General features: G+C 29.2%; 1 protein-coding gene and 2 long non-coding RNA genes across 3 annotated transcripts; 1 reads left to right on the forward strand and 2 right to left on the reverse strand.

The window, feature by feature from the left end:
• Positions 1 to 1177: 1177 nt before the first annotated feature.
• LOC135119996 (uncharacterized) lies at positions 1178 to 2087 on the reverse strand. Its single transcript, XR_010278465.1, has 5 exons — positions 2009 to 2087; positions 1828 to 1943; positions 1644 to 1774; positions 1383 to 1481; positions 1178 to 1314 (listed from the first exon to the last, which is right to left on the reverse strand). It is a non-coding gene; the product is annotated as an uncharacterized LOC135119996 (long non-coding RNA).
• A 1260-nt stretch (positions 2088 to 3347) lies between these two features.
• LOC135119995 (uncharacterized) lies at positions 3348 to 4335 on the reverse strand. The gene is made up of 4 exons (XR_010278464.1): positions 4238 to 4335; positions 4117 to 4185; positions 3458 to 3522; positions 3348 to 3404 (listed from the first exon to the last, which is right to left on the reverse strand). It is a non-coding gene; the product is annotated as an uncharacterized LOC135119995 (long non-coding RNA).
• Positions 4336 to 9987: 5652 nt separating this feature from the next.
• Positions 9988 to 16567, forward strand: LOC135120019 (TBC1 domain family member 22B-like). Its single transcript, XM_064044379.1, has 17 exons — positions 9988 to 10107; positions 10175 to 10264; positions 10323 to 10482; positions 10839 to 10914; positions 11171 to 11241; positions 11954 to 12033; positions 12163 to 12214; positions 12703 to 12768; positions 12970 to 13018; positions 13908 to 13976; positions 14029 to 14064; positions 14127 to 14197; positions 14479 to 14554; positions 14853 to 14980; positions 15341 to 15436; positions 16099 to 16199; positions 16510 to 16567. The coding sequence occupies exons 1-17, from the start codon at positions 10058 to 10060 to the stop codon at positions 16565 to 16567; spliced, it is 1329 nt and encodes a 442-aa protein (XP_063900449.1). The 5' UTR covers positions 9988 to 10057.
• The last annotated feature ends 1059 nt before the right edge of the window (positions 16568 to 17626 follow it).

Raw genomic sequence — 17626 nt, forward strand, 5'->3', positions numbered from 1 at the left:
ATAACATAGGAACTTTATTAACATATTTATAATAATAAATAAAAGTTTAATTTTTCTTCTAAACAGATTTAATTTAAAAGATATAGCATTAGTAAATAGCTAGTATTTGTGTACAGCTTGCTGTAGTTTTTACTTTGCTTGTTAGTGCAGCTATTTTAATGGTATATAATTCATCTTCCGCTGAATCTCTGAAGTTCTGTTGCGTACTTTAGATGTTTCATTTTATTTTCGTGAGCATGTGAGCAGTTAGATTGTGAATTCGGGCCTTCCACCGAATTCTAAGGTTTTTATTAAGTTGTGTACTTTTCTTCAGTAATTCCAAGGAGGTAAGGTGCATAAGTTCCTACTCTATCCACTAAAACAGCAACTATGTTAAAAAATATAACTTTAAAGCTACATATATAGTCTTTTTTGTCGACGTTACCATTAAAATGTTAAATAATTATTAAAACTTTAATAAAGTCATTTAAGTAATTTTCCCTTCAATCAGGCATTTGCCTCGTTAGTTTTCTAAGAATCCTGTTGCACTTATTATTAGTAAAAGTTTATTTTCTTGAGTGAGCTAAAACTATAACTGAGGCCCAAAATTTGAACTTCAGCACGGAGCATGACCTTGGTATAAGTTACTTAAGAAAAATATCGACTTTAAAATAGTGACTGCTCAACGGTGATGTAAAATTTAGCTAATTCTCAAAAACCAAGACATAGTATTCAAATGAGTTACTCTAATTATACCGTTCATATAACTATGTAACTTTATGTATGTGAACATTACTTTCTCTTATAAAATTTATAAGGAGTTCGATCCATTTTTTTTTTAGTTAAAACATATCGCTCAAAATAAATTTACTAATAAAAAAAAATTATTTTTGAACTATTATAAAGTAATTTAAAAAAATAAATTTCGCTTTAATGGGTGAATGCTTAATTTTAAAATTTATAACTGAAAAGAGGAAGAGAGCTTTACAAGTAGAGAACTAGAGGGATGCAATAAAAATTTAATTTAATTTTTATTTTTGTGCCAACTTGCGAAGTTTGTTTAATAAGCTATTACAGCAAGCAGAGGCATGAAGTAATATTTTTTAAAAATAAACTAAGCCAATGTCAGTAGGCTATTTTTAAATTTTTATTATTATTTAGGCATAACGAAGTTTTCCTAAATGAAATACTTGGCAGCATCCTCGCAATATGAAGTTAGGAGGTACAAAGTAAAGATCAAGAACAAACTAATTCAGAAGGAAAAATTTCATCGTTATCTTCCCTCCTTGTAAAGTCTTCCGGTTGCCCTTGAGTTGGTTGGATCCATCCTTACGCCTTCAATATTAGAAAAAAAAAAAATTTAAAGACCTCCAAAAAAACGAACATTAACTTTAAAATAAAACCTGTAATTTTTACTCTGACTTCATCCCCAGCAACTAATTTTTCACTTTGATCTTGGGTACAATAACAAGGCAAACTTACATCCGAAAGGTATTGCATATCTTTAAAGAAGAGTGGAAAGATCAAGTATAGTATAGAAAGATCCACCAAAAAAAAAGTTAAATTTTATAGATTATAACAAAATATAACTAACAAAAATTACTAATCAATAAGTTGAGACCATAGAGAAATTTTAACAAAAAACTGTAAATTAACATCAATACCTGGAATAGTCCTTTTAGAAATAAAGCACTGAGTGGGGCCGACTTCAACAAGCAAGCCCATGGAAGAAACCTCCTTTATAACTGCATCAACAACCTCATTTCGAAAAGTTCTAAAAACGACTGCTGTGTAACTTTGATAACTGTATATTAATAAAAGTAATTTTAAAAATTTGAGGCTCCGTACTTCACATTAAAGTAAGCACTTCCATTCCTATCATCAATCTGACCTTTACTTATTTTGTCAATTGATATAATGGCGATAATGTGACCATAACGGCCGTTTACTTTTCCTTCAACTTCCTAGGAGGGGCAATTTTAAACTTTAGTAACTTTCTTAGTAAAGCAAAAGTATGATAGTAATACACCTGAAATAGCTTTTTTTCAATTGTTTTACGCAAGTTTCTACCTAAGTATTTAGGGTGTAAGGCAAGATCATGAGACAGTTTGAGTTTAAAAAACATTTGCTTGGTAGCCAGTAGGTAGCACGATTAAGTTTTAACACTCACGTTTCTAATAAACAATCTTTTGACCTTCTCCCTCTAGTAATGCCAACGCCGTTGACCCCAAAATATTATAAGTCCTGTAAAGTATTGAAATGCGCTCTTTTTAACAGGGGTAGCTGGTAGAAAGCACTTTATCAGTACTGTCTATTTTTTTTTAACAGCTTAAGACAACGAAGCCCGCTCCAAATGCAAGCAAGAGAACAAATTCTTCGAGCTATAAATTAATTATGCAAATTACCAATAAAGGAGAACTCAGCGTTACCTCGCTAAGCAATTGCAATTTTTGCTTGTTGCTGGCTAGAACAGTTTTATAGGAAAAAGAAGGAGCTGTTTTGTTAAACATACGCCCTCTGCATGGAGCAGTTAAAATACCAACAAGTATTATAAGTAGCTTTCAATCTTTTTAGGTAAGCCTATCTTTACAATACAACATCAAACAGTTAATGTATTTACTAGTGTTTAAAAGTCAGGCGTAATCCCGTATGCAAGCCTTAAATAATGATATTAAATGAGCTTAAAAGGGTTTTATGGTAATAGATTTTTCTTATTCACCCAAAAGAATCCACAGTGTTGGTTTATACACAACGTTAATTTTAAGAACTAAAAACTGAGTTAAACAAATCTTAAATTCATACAACTATGGAAACAGCGCATTTTGAAACAAAAAATTAAACTCCAACTTAATTCTTTTTATTGTACGTTTCTTTGTTTAGGTAAGGACGTAAAATAAAACCTCCCACTTCTTTTATGTAAAACTTTATAAAGTTTATACTTCAAAGGGAACTTTTAGAAATAACTTTTTAATTTCTATTGGGATCATGCACAACGATGCGAGCCTAACCATTTCAGTTTGCTTTACCCTCCGAAATTGAATGCTAAAAAACGCTAGACAAAAAGTTCTTTCTTTTTAGTATTAATAGTAGATTATGCCTTGAGTATTCTTACTGTTCAATAAAGGAGACAACTTTTTATCTAAGTAAATAAACTATTTTCGTGCGACTTGACATTTTTATAAAATTTTATACGCCTACAAAACTTAAAAAGACATAGTAAGAAGCGTAGCAAACGTAAATATCAACGAACATAATAAAGTAAACCAAATAAGAAATATAAACCAAATTATTTATATTTGTTAGATTAATATAACTTTTTACTTATTTTAAATTTAATAAAGATAAATTTATTATTTCCTTTTTTGCTTACAACCGATATTTTTCTTTTTAAAATCTTTTAAGGACTCCTCATTATTCTTCAACATCTTTATAATATGTATATATGAATATAAAGTTAAAAAACTGAGATAAGTGCTACAGTTAAGGTTGAAGCAGAATCTCCAAGTTTTTGGACCGTTTCTCTCTCAATCGCTTTTACATTATCTAAAATAATAAACGACAAAAAAAATTAGAAATAATAAACTTACTAGGAAAAATTAAAATTAGTGGCCTTCATTTAATTTTTTTAAGCTAGCTTTCCAGTTCTTAATATTACAAATTTTTTTTTTTTTGTAATTTTGAATTTAAAAAAAATTAAAAATTATAGTGTTACTTTATAACACAAAAACAATTAATATATAAGAATTATACAATAAACAAACTTTTAAGGAATAATAATTCAATAATACTAGAGGAACTATAGGAAATCAACCAGTCATATTAATAAAAAAAAACTTAGGTGTTGCAGGTAATAAGCTAAATTTAAATACACGGGTATACCGTATTCTTAAAAAGTAAAAAAAAATAGCTTATTTATAATAACTCTACAGTTAAAAATATTTAACAACAAACTTTAATGTATTATAAAACTGGCTGTAAATAGAATTAAAAAATATGTTTTTACAGATATAAGAAGAAACGATTTCAAATGTCAATAAAGTAAAATATAAATAGGTGCTGAGAAATAAGTTAGTAATAAATAAAAAAAACTTTTCGTTCACTACTTACAGTACATATAACGACCCCAATTATACTAACCTTTTAAAAATTTTTTCTTTAATTCATAATGCTGTAGTTTCTTACTATTTTTTGGCTTAATAGTCCGAGCTTCATAGAGTATTACAGTTACAAAGGTAAATAAAAGAAAAAAATAAGGCACCTCCTGGCTTAACTTTTCCTATTTTTTTCCTTGTAGAACCTGCGCTCCTCGGCTTTGAATTGGACTTGAGAAACTTCACTTGGGCCATTGGAAAATAAACATGCACTACGAACTGTCTTTTTTATGTGAAATAGCTGTAACGCTCATAACTTCCGAGCAATAGCAATACTATTGGTCGTACGATGTTTCAGTTTACATTCCATATAATAATTCAGCTCTAGCACCCTACCGAACAGATTTAAATAATGTTCAGTTAGGATGTGATCTTATGTGTAATTATGAAAAATTTTATTGGTTGGCATATAAAATGAGGCTGAAAATAATTTTTTTTTTCGAGTTTAAAACGGTGTAAAGGTCATTGAAATCTTAAAGTCATATTTGTCGCATTCTGCTTTTTCGTCACCTAAAATTTTTCTATTGAAGTTAATTGTAAGTATAAGACAAAATATGTGCAAATGTAAACGTTTCGATATCGCTTTTTAGTTTTTTTAGTATAAAAGATTCTTTTTTAATGTTGGGTTAACTCTATTATACCACGTGCTAAATATCATGTGGCTTTTTGTTAAAATATCACATCTACACACTTGCTTCCCACATTTTTATATCTTCCATGAAGGTGTAACTACCCTTTTTATAAGGATTTACAAAATTATCGCTTCCCTCCCCTTTCTGCGTTCGTTAAGGGTTCCACCTTTTTTTTAACTTTTTACCGCTTTTAAGGTATTGTTGCTTATAATCTGTTGAACGAATTAGTAATGAATCATAAAATTATTGGTACGTAGGCCTATATAACACTTTGTTTGGCGAAAGGTAAAGAAAAAGAAACCGTTCTGTGGTCTTTTTAATATTTTAAATAAAAAGAATAACCTTAAGTGCATAAAGAAACCAATAACGCAAAAAATTTAATATTTGGAGAGAGTTAAAAATTTTATATTTGTTATGCCTATGCCTTCTATACATATAATTTACGATTCTAGAGATCATAAGATTCTCTGACGATAATGAGACCCAAAGGTGAACTTATAAGTCTCAAAATATATAGCAAGGAGAAAAAAACAAAAAAGTAAACTTATTAACTGAGCAAAAATAGTAACAGAGCTTAAGCCTTTGAGCAAGAGTGGAGCTAATGCACAACTATATTATAGTTGTGCACAGGCGGAAAAAGAACTTAAGAAAAGACCGTAAAATAGAAGAAGAACTTAGCAATTGGATGTAGAGGTATAAGTAACTTAAAGAGAAAACACGCTATGGTCACTTTATTAAAAGCAGGTAACAGTATCAGCTCCCTCACTTAAGGTTGGAAGCCTAAAATGTCTGGTTAAGCGATAAAAATTATAAAATTATAATGCATTGGTCATATTTAACATAATAATATCCAATGATAATGATAGGGGTGCATGCTAGATTCATAGCATATAAAATACATTATATATACTTTTCTGGCGTATCATAGAACGATTATAGACCATTAGGTTTTTTAAATGTAGTTAATATAATTCGTCTTTTCGACGGAATAGTCGCCTCGAAAACAAGAATATCTATTTTAAATGTGGTGGTAATTTTTCCGATTCCTAATACAACTGTTTTAGCTTCAAACTAAAAAAGGTTTTGCTATCAAATAAAACAACACCCTTGCTTGTGACCAATTTTAGCAGGGTCGAGAAGGGAGGGGCAACGGTGAATAGGAGTAAGTAAACAAAAAGTCTATTTAAATTCTGAAACTTTGAACCTGCAGAATATCTTTTTTTTTAACCAGGAGGTAGTTACCAGTATATGCTACGCGTAGTAATTGCTATTAAGTTAAGTCGGTTATTATCTGGCACATGTTTAATTTGCTACCTTATGAAGCATAAAATATCAAAAGTTTACACTAAGAAATGCACATTAGGGTAAAATAAATCCAATATACCCTTTTTATAAGTGTAAGACTGAGTTAACACGCGTTTATGGTTTCATTTTCGAGATTTTCCCAAATGATGGTCTTTTTGGTGGTTTTCCCACTGCATTCTGCTAATGGCAGGAACTGAGCTTTCTTTTTCAAGGTAATAGTACTACTTTTAGATGTTTAACGGATGTGCGCTAATAGATAATATACCTAAAGCCATCCTAACGGGAATTGAGAGTTGTCGTCGAAGCTCAGCGGTTAAGAGAGGTCGTAAACGTTAAATTTAATCGCAACTTCAAAGAGGAAGTCCCACGTCGGGTAAGATTACACCGTTATAAGGGTGAGTGTGTGACAGAAAGTGTTGTCTCTATCGGCGGGGCTCCCTTTTTCGGTTTTGATGGTTACGTTCTTCTTTTAAAAGTATCGTCCTAAACTAAGACTAGGCAGTTTGCACTCGACCTTCCGAGCATCTGCACAAAAATTTACACTAGGCACTGTCTTCTTTTAGCTTATGCCCTCTAGTTAATTTCTTAAATTTTATTACGCCTCAAGTTTTTATTAATCATTTTTGTGCGTTAGTCGACCCTTATTTTGAATAACCTAGGAGCTTTTTTAAGAACCAATAATCGCATATTTTTTGTTATTTTTTGAAAATTGTGCGAAAGAATAGGCAGACACACAAGGCAAAAGATTATTTAAAAACAATTTCTGTTATATGTATGACTATAACCCTATATAAAAATAACAGAGCGGTTTCTGTTTTAGACTTTTTCCTTACGAGTGTCATAGTCGCTTCGCATCTAGTGTTTAAATAAGCACGACCTACCGAAGAGCGCTAAGAAGCGTTTGAGCTCAGCATTAAAAAGGCAAAACTATCAAGACGCTTATCAACCTTAATATTAGATTTTCTATATTTAATTCTAGTACAAAACCACTAGTCTTATGGAGGGACACTGAAAGACCAGGCAACTCCAGCGCTGAAAATCTAATGAACAAGAGTAGATCGTAGCTGAATAAATAACAGCGAAAAGAGCCATTTCCACCACAAAGTCATAATTTGCTAGCCTTAGCATAAAATACTAAACTCACCCTTAAACAAATTTAAGGTATACTTTTAAAAACTAGGTTATCTTCGTACCTTAAACAGAAATTAGAGTTGTGCCTAGCTAAAAAACAAGGTGATGAAAATATTTGTCCCTATGCCAGAAGTCTTTACTGTTATAGGAGAATGCACCAATCACAATTGATTACAGGTACTATTAGCCCTTTCAATTATAGTGAAAACTCTCGGAATGATCTATAGGTCTAGGAAATAAGAGCCTTACCTGGTAACCTAACTGAATAACACATCTTTTTTAATACCAAAAATCATTCTAAAAACAACAAGCTTCAAAAACAAATATTAGCGCTTCTTTACAAAGGCAGACTATGCACGGCAAAAGCTTGAGGTATTTAAAGCTTGTTGACTTAAAGCAACAAAATAAGTCCTCCGCAATGGGAGTGTTTGCATCCCTTATTTGACCTTTTCTTTTTTTCTCTTCTTTTGATTTATGTCAATGCTTTGTAAGGTATGTGCGCTGGATATGCAACATATCTCCATTATAAAGCGTTCTATTATTTATTCTTAATTCGTTGCGTAGGTTGCTAGCAAATGGGAGTAGATATTAAATTTACTAAAAAATTGACCTATATTAAATAAATTTTTTTTTCTAGTTTATTGGGCAAATGCGCCCTAGATTGAAATCGGTTATAAATATAAAATTATAGCTGAGTTAAAAGAGTTAAAATTTACTAAAAAGTAAGTTAGTACAAGAAAAAGAAAATTTTTGAAATTAATTTGAAATGGAACGATAAGATAGATAAGATATATAAGACATATAACTCACGTACAAATACTAAGGATACACGCTTATCCGGTCTCTCGGGTTGGAGAAGAGCACTTTAATTAGGTTATTGCTCCTAACATATCTTTACTACCGGCTGTTTAGTAGGCGATGTGGTTTACCCAAAAAACTGCGAAAAAGAAGAACAGAAAAATCATTTAAATAACATTAATATTTTATTAAAAGAAAAATTGTAAATACGTAGTTCAACTAGGAATAAAACTAATGAAGAAACAGAACAACATAGATCACAATACCTTATTCTAACCCTACCCCTTAACCCTAACACTATCTATATATGCTTAAGGACAATATGACCGTCACCTTTACTAAACGAAGTAAAATATTTTACCTCGATTTTTTTTTAATGAAAAGAATAAAAAATTACTTCAAAACCAAAAGTTTAACTAAGTGAGGAAAGCTGAATGGGTCTTAGTTTTGGAGATATCTTTATCTTTACACAACGACAGAAACACCCATACTTAAATTATGCTTTTTAAAATCCATTTATTGAACCTAAAAAAATTTAAGTTTGTTTCTAGTGTATAGTTACAAGATGCTTGAGCGCCTTAAGGAATTTACGCGCTTCTGGCGGCTATTATAAAAACCAGATCATGCACTTTAAGCTTTATAAGATTAGTGTGTGTATACTGGTATAAATGCATCTTCACCCCACTTTTGTTATACGGTGTAAGCGTAAAGCAAGTTAATAAACCTGTCTCTGCTTCTTTCCTTCTTCCTTAACGTTGGCGTAGGCCCTACAGTTAAAATTAACACTTAACAAAAACAATTTTTTCAGCAAACCCTTCAAACAACCCAATTATATCTATGAGTCAGCGCCTTTAAAGGTAGACCTTAACAGTAGCATCTTAGCAATTTAAAACAAAAATAAAATATTGAATAGCTAAAGTTTTTTGTAGTAAATGAAATGGCTATGTCTTAGCGGTAAAAAGATACAAATTTACACCTACTCCAGTTATACTTGCAAAATGTATTCAACAGCTAGGCTTAGTTAATTTGAGTGGTAATTAGTTTATTATCTATTTTAAACGTTACACTATATTATAAACAAACAAAGAATGTATACTCCCAACTTCACTACAATTAATAAAAGGCAACATTCGGTGATCCGTTCCCCATTTGGATTGCAGAGTTTTCTACACTAGCTTCATTACATTTTTGTTACAAGTGCGAATGGGCTAACAACTGTTGTAAAATCTTTTTAATCCTTTTAAAAAAGGAAAGCCATAGCGATTTATCGGACAGTCTATACAAGCGAGTATTGTTTCCTACTTATATAAAAACTTCAAACGGAAGAATCCACTGTAATATATTTTTATACTACTTCTCTATACTAATCGTTATATTTCAAAAAGAGAAAATAGTTATACACAGAGATCAAGCTGGGAAAAAAAAGCTAATACGAGAAATTTTAATAATTTCTTCCAAGTACTTAAATTATCATAGATTTTAAGTTTGTAACAAGATTCAAAATATATAAAAAGAAGAATTAAAATTTACAAGAGATGATTGTATATTATGAAAAAAACGGCTACTATATATTTGTTATTGTAAAACAAGGAATTTTTACTTATTTTGCGAAGAGTTTTTTGTGAGTCTCCTGTAAAGAACCTTCTTATCTTGGACCTACAACTTTATATACGCCTCAGTCACCATAATAAAACGGATAGTGCTCGCTTATTTTATCTGTCCTTCTATTTTTATTGATCTAATTTGGGTTATGGTGTTGTACTTAACATCAAATAATTTTTCAAGATAATATAGTTATTTATATGCTACTCATTATAGAGATAAATTTAATGTAAAAAAAGAGAAAGACCCTATTTAAGTAGAAGAGGAGACCAAAAAAGAAAGTAATGTTTACTAACGTAAATATGCACTCAGGCTATAATCCGACCTTCTTGTTGCGGGGAGGCGAGGACATTGTTATCGTTAAGCCTGCTGTCTTAAAAATCTTTTAGAGGCTTTACAAGCGGTATTATCCCTTATTAACCCATTATTAATTGTAATTCTATAGTTTACTACGTAAAAATGTCGCAAAGTCAAGGATTTTGGATTTATAGCGATGTTGTGCCTGGCCGGTTTCTTCTATCCATAAATAAAGTAATCTAATTTATATACTTAGTTTTATTCTAATTTTAAAAAAAGGTTCAAGGAGGTCTTTGTTTACGACTTAGTAACTACTCGAAGGTACAATTATCAAAACATTGAGAAAAGAAAAAGAAGTGGGGATCTAAAGTTAGGTTTTTTCCTACAGTCACCATAAATTATAATTACATTTATTAATTAAAATAAGAGATAAGGAAAAAACAGGAACCTTAAAAATTGCGGAGGCGCCCGTTTCTGCTTATGAAGAATTTTCGGGAAGCAAAGAAATATCCTCCGAAAGTTCTGATGTTATAAATATTTATAATGAACACCTTGAGTCAAGTAAAAATTCTGGCCCTTGTGAAGTAGTGAGTTTGCTTTTTAAGTGTATATTTTAAATCTTTATTATTATATAAATAACTGTCCACTATAAATTTTGTGGTGCAATCTTCTCTAAACTAAAGTAATTTAGGATTTGTAACCTAATTTTTTTTAATTTATAAAAACAGTATTTTATCGTAAATAGTTTTATTTACATAAAAACAGTCTTTTAATATAAATTTCTTTCTTTTTTTTTGTTCTAAGTTATGAGACGATTTTCTACAACGCTATATTAATTTAAAATGAGCAAAAGGAAGATTAAAGTGTATTGTCTTATTAATAAATAATAAAAGTTAAATATAAAATTTTAACTATTTTAATTTATCGCTGTTAAATTCTGCAGCCTGCATTTTACTCCAAACAAGAAATAAAATTGAAAAAGTTCATTTCTCTTCTAAATCAAAGTCAAGTTGATTTTGGTAAGAAGTTTATCCCCAATACTCCGTTATAATAAATTTTTAAGATTTAATTTTGCGCAAAAATTTATTTTCGTAGGTGCATAGCATAATACAACTCGCAACTGATAATATAATCCTTTTTAAATCAGTTTTTCTTTGCTTATGCTATTATTTTAGTGTAATTTAATAAAATTTTCAAAAATTTGAATTATATACTTTTCATATTTTCGGAACTTTTTATTATTCTTGTTTACTTATAAAAATTAATTTAAATTAGAAAAATTACGGGAGCTCTGTTGGTCTGGAATTCCCTCTTCTTTTCGAGCAAAATGCTGGATGCTTTTATCAGTACTCTAATAATTGATTAGTGATTTATAACATTTTAAAAATTAAAATTAAATGTAGTAATTTTTTTATTAAAAACAATTTTTTTAATAAATTTATCGTAGACTTTTAAAAATAATGCTTTTAGATTTTTTAGGAATAGCAATTTACAAGATTTACAATAAACATTTTGAGATTTATTAAAAAATAAAAAGATTTCATTATAAAAATTTTTAATCGAGCTGTTTTTGTGTACTTCCTTTCGGGTACTTGAAAAGTTTTACTAAATCTCTGGTCTATTGTTTTTAATTATATTAAGTAGAAGCCTTTATTATAAGATTTTTTTGATAAGCTTTTTAATAACAATTGATTATAATTTAAAATATTTCTTAATTAGGTGCTTCAATATAATTTTAATTGTTTTTTTATTGTAAACTTTTTTTTCTATTTGTGTATTATTTACGAGATTTAAGCTTTTTAAAAAAAAATTATATTTATAATTCGTTAGATGACTGTAACACGTTCTTTTTCTTTGTTATAACTTTGGTATGTTTTGATTCACTTTTAATCTGTATTATCTATTTTACATTTTACCATAATATTATCAATTTAAATAATTTTTTTTAAAAAAATCTTTAATAAGTTTAAATTTATAAACATTTTATTATTTTACGTTTTATTCTTGAGGCTGCTTTAAAATTATTTAACAAAAAATGCACATAACTAAATTTTTTAGGGCTATCTTCCTTCAAAAGATAGCAGAAGAGAAGAAACTTTGCTTCGAAAAAGAGAAGAATACAAAAACTACGTTAAAAAGTATTATTGTCTGCTATACTGACTTTTTTATCAAAAGATTTATATGAATTGTATTTTTTTGATACTTTTTTGCTAATTTAATTTTTTTTATAACTGAATTACTTTTAATTAAAAACTTTTTTTTTTCAGATATTTTTCTACTTATAAGCAAAGCAAGGAGAACGAGGCCATATACCACCAGGTAGCTCTTTACATTTTCTTTATAATTATAAATATTAAGTTCTAAAACCATATTATAAGTAAATAACCACAAGGAAAGCTTCTTTTAAATTAAAATTTTACAGATTTAGCAAAGTCACTTGGTTAATTTTCTTTGTTAAAATTTGTAAAGTATGAAAAAGCCTTTAAAAACGTTTAAGCAACGTATTTTATTTTTATAACTTTTGCATGACTTTGTACCGCTACGTTGAGCATAAAAAAAATTTAAAGCCGAGTCAGTTGCCTATAATAAAGACTATGGAAGACTTTTTTCGATTAAACATAGCACGTGTTAAAGCGGCTTCATTAAAAAAAATAGCAGATATGCGTAACCTGCAGGACACTCATTAACTATTTGGCTTACGATGAATCCGTTAGCAAGTTGCTATGTTATTAGTTATCAAAGTTTTACATTTATATTTACATGTAGCGAGTTACGTTGTTTCCTTTTTATATTGAATCTACTTTTAGATAAAAATAGACATTCCCCGCACTGACCCGGAAGTCCCTCTTTTCCAACAAGTCAAAGTTCAGGAGGTCTTCCATTTTTCGCCAGCACTGCAGAACTTTCAATACTGTCTTTTCTATTCGATCAAAATTTTATACTTAGCCAAATTTATATAACGAAACATTGGTTGTTTCGTACTAGTATGGATCAGTTATTGGTTTAGATAAGAGTGTGGGTAAGCAGAACAACGAAGCTTAAAGACGATAATCCGTACTTCTTTTACTTTACAGATCTACTTGAGAATATTATACGTATGGGCTATACGACATCCTGCTACGGGTAAAAGTTTAAATTTTACGTTACTCAACATATATTTTGCTGGTTGGGTTACTTTTCATTATTGGAGCATAAGAATATTTATGGTCGCACAACTAAGCGGCTTAAAATTGAATAAGTTTACCATTCTATTTATTAACTATACCCCAATTATTTATATCCTATATAACACTGCATTGTCACTTGAGCAGTTGTAGCGGTTGCAAACAAACATGAGCTTATTAACTGCACAGCTTGATATTAGCATGTCGAATGTATGTCACAGTTGGCTCACTGTAGATAATGTAGTCACCTCGTCATTTTCGCTGCTTACAAGAGTTTTTATATATAAGTGTATAATGAAATGGTGTGTATTTAGTGAGCCAGCGTAATAGTGATGCGATAATACGTGGGGAGGACAAGTGTGTTGAGTAGCAGCAAGAGTAGTTGGTAAGAATGCAGACTTGCGCATTCCACTAATACTGCAGTTCGAGATTGTCTAAAGGTCGACGAGGTTGTGCTACTTGGCATTTAGATTTATGAAAAAGCTTCATACCGTTTCTACAGTGACTCTACTAATTCGGACTTACTTCAAACACACCGTTGCAAGCGCTTATACATGCCCGTCTTGGCTTTCGACGCTCGATGGGCTGTAGTGAGGAGATAACTTGATTAAAAAATACCAATTAGAAGTCTTTGTTTTTTGTTATATATATCCAAAGGATTGTTTTTCGGGTATTTTTGGATTTTTGCTGTACTTATATTCATATTCCTTTTTTACATTTACATAATTAACCTTTTTAAAAAGTTAAAATTTTATTCCAGTTAAACTTTACATATCGAATCCTTTGATTCCAGTAAATATGCTTATTGTTTTTAATATAAGCAATTAAAGTACTACTATCTAAAAAAGGGTACGTACAAGGAATTAATGATTTGTTGACTCCCTTCTTTTATGTATTTCTCAGCGAGGAGGTGGCAGGTCAACTTTATTATTATAATTACTATTTTTTTATAATTATGAAAACGAGCAGATGAGGATATATACTACCGCGACCTTTCTTTACTCGGTAGTAACTATAGTTGTATTACCAATGAGATATATTTCTCCAATCATTTGATGACGTTTCAGACGACGAAATTCTTTTCACAATTGAAGCGGATTGTTATTGGTGCCTTTCAAAATTGCTTGGCCGGATACACGTACCGTCCTTATACTTGATTTGTCATTATCTCCTGCTATTATTATCTTTAATGACATCTTGTTTCCATTGCATGTAGAAATTCTCTTATTAACCTGTTATTTTTTCCTTTATTCGCTTTTACTTTGATAAATATTTCCAGATTTATAAGTTATTGATTACATTGGTATATATGATTTTCTGAAGTCTTTTTTATAAAGTCATTAGTGTGTTTATAAATATACTTTTTATCCTTATTTGGGAGCACTTTATAACATTTTCGAGTTTATATGCTTAATAAAGGACAACTATACCATCTCTCAGCCTGGAATCCAGCGGAAAATAAACAAACTTTTTGCTCTGATTAAAGTTGTTGATGGTTCTCCGTTCCTTATGAATTTTTTTCCCGCACATAATAATATTTCCTTTTTAGCCACAAAAATATATAACTATTTGAATTGATTTCATCATTCTCATTTATTTGTGCTCTCCCCTTATTGTTACAAAGCAAAGTCTCTATGCTTTTGGTTTTTATTATAATAAAACAAGTTGGCGCGGTGCTTTATCAGGCAAAGCTTATATTACTGTATTTGTTTTTATTAGAAGCCTAATCTTGTTTTATATATAATTATTGCGTGTAATTTCACTAAATTCTTGTTAAATTACTATTTTATAAGAATCATTGCATCAACATCTTGAACGGTTTGGCGTTGATTACTTGGACTTTTCTTTTCGCTGGATGAACTGCTTGCTTATTCGTGAGCTCCCTTTTCCATGTGTCGCTCGGATGTTTGATACCTATCTCGTATCCTATTCGTTTTTTCGTTGTCATTAATTTCTTTGAACTTATTTTTCAATTATTTTTAAGTTTACTGGCTTTAGCTAAGTTTATGTTGGTAACAAAACTATGTTCCTCTAATGTAGTAGCTAAGTGACCACAACATTTTTATTCTTATTTATTCTTCACTGTTTTTTTAATTTATGTTTAAAAAAAGTTTTTATAATAATTTTTGAAAGTAGTCTGTTTTATAAATTTACTTACAGTTGGTTTGGAAATAACACCCCGCTTTTTTTGGTTTTAAAAAAAATTCCCGTACTAGTAGTGTAGATATTAAACTATTTTCTATGTATTACTTATACTTATTAAAAAAAAAAAATTGAATAGGCTGAAACTGAAAATTTTATTGAACTCCATTTGTACATTTGTGGTGCATTTCTGGTGAGATGGTCCAACGAAATTAAGAAAGAAACTGATTTTCACGTATAGTAGATATTTTAATCCCTTTTGAATTTTTTTTATAGATTTTTACCGTAAATAATATTTTCTTTATTTCACTTAAATTTATTATGATTACTTAGTAGAATATCTTCTTTGTCTGTGTGCTGCTTGTACCACGTGGTGCTGCCTACATCTAAAAATAAATAGACAGTGCCACGTGAACTTAACGTTATTAGTAATTTTGTAGAATCTACTTTAACCCAAGTATAATAGTATTTTCCTACTGGTGCGACTAGCGAAAGGGCCCTCATAACAAATTTTTCAATTCGTAATTAATGTTGAAATCGTTTATCCTAAATATTATTATTATGCCAAAGCAAAGTTATTACTTTGCATCTATTTCTATTTTTATATAAAATATTTTAGAATATTATATTTAATTAACATTTTTTTCTTTTATAATAAATTTTTATTTTTATAATATTACCATGTCTAACTTTTATAATATATAAAATTGTAGTTTTGGTTACTATTAAACTTCCACTCAAAAGTTAACTATAATAACCGCTTTAGTGAAACGCCTTGATTTTAATACGATCTTAACTTTTATATTGATAAAAGTCTTAATTTTCTAATTGTAATTTTGTGTGCTTAAACTTTACTTTTCGCTTTACGCTGGTTTTTTTTAATTAATTTTTCTAAAGAATATAATAACTTTACTTCAAAATCTAAAACCAAGAACGGCTCGTTGGAGTGAAAGTGAAATGGAACTTTTACTTGCGCAAGCTTATGTGTGGAAGTCTTTGTAATATTTATTATTTTACTAATCATTTGAATTAAATTTATTTTTTTTGTAAGTATTTTGAAAGAAAAATAAGTAATTATTCATAGTTTTTTTTTTTTTTCCTTTTTATACAATAAATTTCTTCTAAGACCAGTAACGTGCTGTGAAAAACTATATATAGTATACTGTTCATATTAGCAATAATTATTAAAAAACATGTATTAACCCTAATTTATTGATTGCTATAATATGGTTTATTATTATTTTTTCTGTAGAAACTTTTTTTAAAAAATTACAAAAATCTATTTCTTTCTTATAATATTTAATTTAGATATCAAAAGTCACATTTACAGAACAGTTGGCCTGAAATATCGTTTAATAAAATTTAATTTCTTTAACAAAAAATTTTTAATAAGGCACTTTAAATTCAAATTTTCTTTACAATATTGAATTACCTGTCCATCTCCAACTTATAGTTTTTTTTTAGATGTGTACTTTTAATGCTTAGAATTTAGTTAGAGGTAGACAAGCACAGGAAAACCAGATCTATACTCTAAGTAATAATGTTAAACCTATTAAAGTTGATGATAATTAGTCAAGTTGAAGTCGACTAATTGCGTTCTCTTATGCTAAGAAGCAAGCAGCTGGTATCGTAATGTAGTTTAGGTTATGATGTTTTGACAAATATAGTATCTAAGTAAATAAGTTTAAACAAACTTTCCGATAATTTGTTAAGAAGGATTAATTGAGCATTCAATATCTTTGAAAAAAGTAAAAGTTTACTTGGTAAATTTACGATATTTTTATCGTGAAGTATTATATGAGTAAGATTTTTAGCAAACGGATATTAAAAAGAATAAATCTGAGTGATAAGCAATGTTTACTGTGTTAATTTACGACAAACTATCAAGAAATATTCGAGTATGTTAAGCTTATACAAAAGTTTTAAAGTTTTTTTTACACTGTTAAGAGATATTATACAAGTATGTTGCTAACCTTAGATCTATGTCTTAACGATTTAATAGATAAAATAATTTCAGCGATTAGCAAGGTTTGCTTAACAGCTTAATTACAATCTATTAATAATTATTATAATACACTGCATTCAAAGAATAACCGGAAAATGCAGCCGCCTTGATGATTGTAGACAACTTAGAATGTGTAGAGTTTATCAACTCCGAAGCAAAGGGTTATCGCAATGCTACGGAAATACTTAAGTTTTTTAATAGTACACTTCATTACAATTTACAATAAACTAATTTATATTACAATACTTATCGCATGGCAAGCTGAAGCGGGAAGGCACAGTTTTTTATTCACCTTTATTACAGTTTAACAGCTAATTTATGGTGTTTATAAAACAAATTGTACTACTACAAACAGAAAATCACTTCAAATTAAAAATCTTCTAAAGAAAGGGGTTTTCCATCTTAACTTTTTTTAATGTT

The sequence above is a fragment of the Zophobas morio genome, unplaced genomic scaffold (genome assembly GCF_036711695.1).
Source record: "Zophobas morio isolate AGI-343-1 ecotype UQ-CSIRO unplaced genomic scaffold, CSIRO_AGI_Zmor_V1 ptg000329l, whole genome shotgun sequence".
NCBI lineage: Eukaryota > Metazoa > Arthropoda > Insecta > Coleoptera > Tenebrionidae > Zophobas > Zophobas morio.

Bases quoted from the DNA above. Each gene is read 5' to 3' on its own strand.
- LOC135120019 (XM_064044379.1), top strand. From the start codon at position 10,058: ATGTCGCAAAGTCAAGGATTTTGGATTTATAGCGATGTTGTGCCTGGC. The intron at 10,265-10,322 runs GTTAGGTTTTTT...AATTAAAATAAG, and splicing joins AAAAGAAGTGGGGATCTAAA to AGATAAGGAAAAAACAGGAA. The intron at 16,200-16,509 runs GTAATATTTATT...TATTTAATTTAG, and splicing joins GCTTATGTGTGGAAGTCTTT to ATATCAAAAGTCACATTTAC.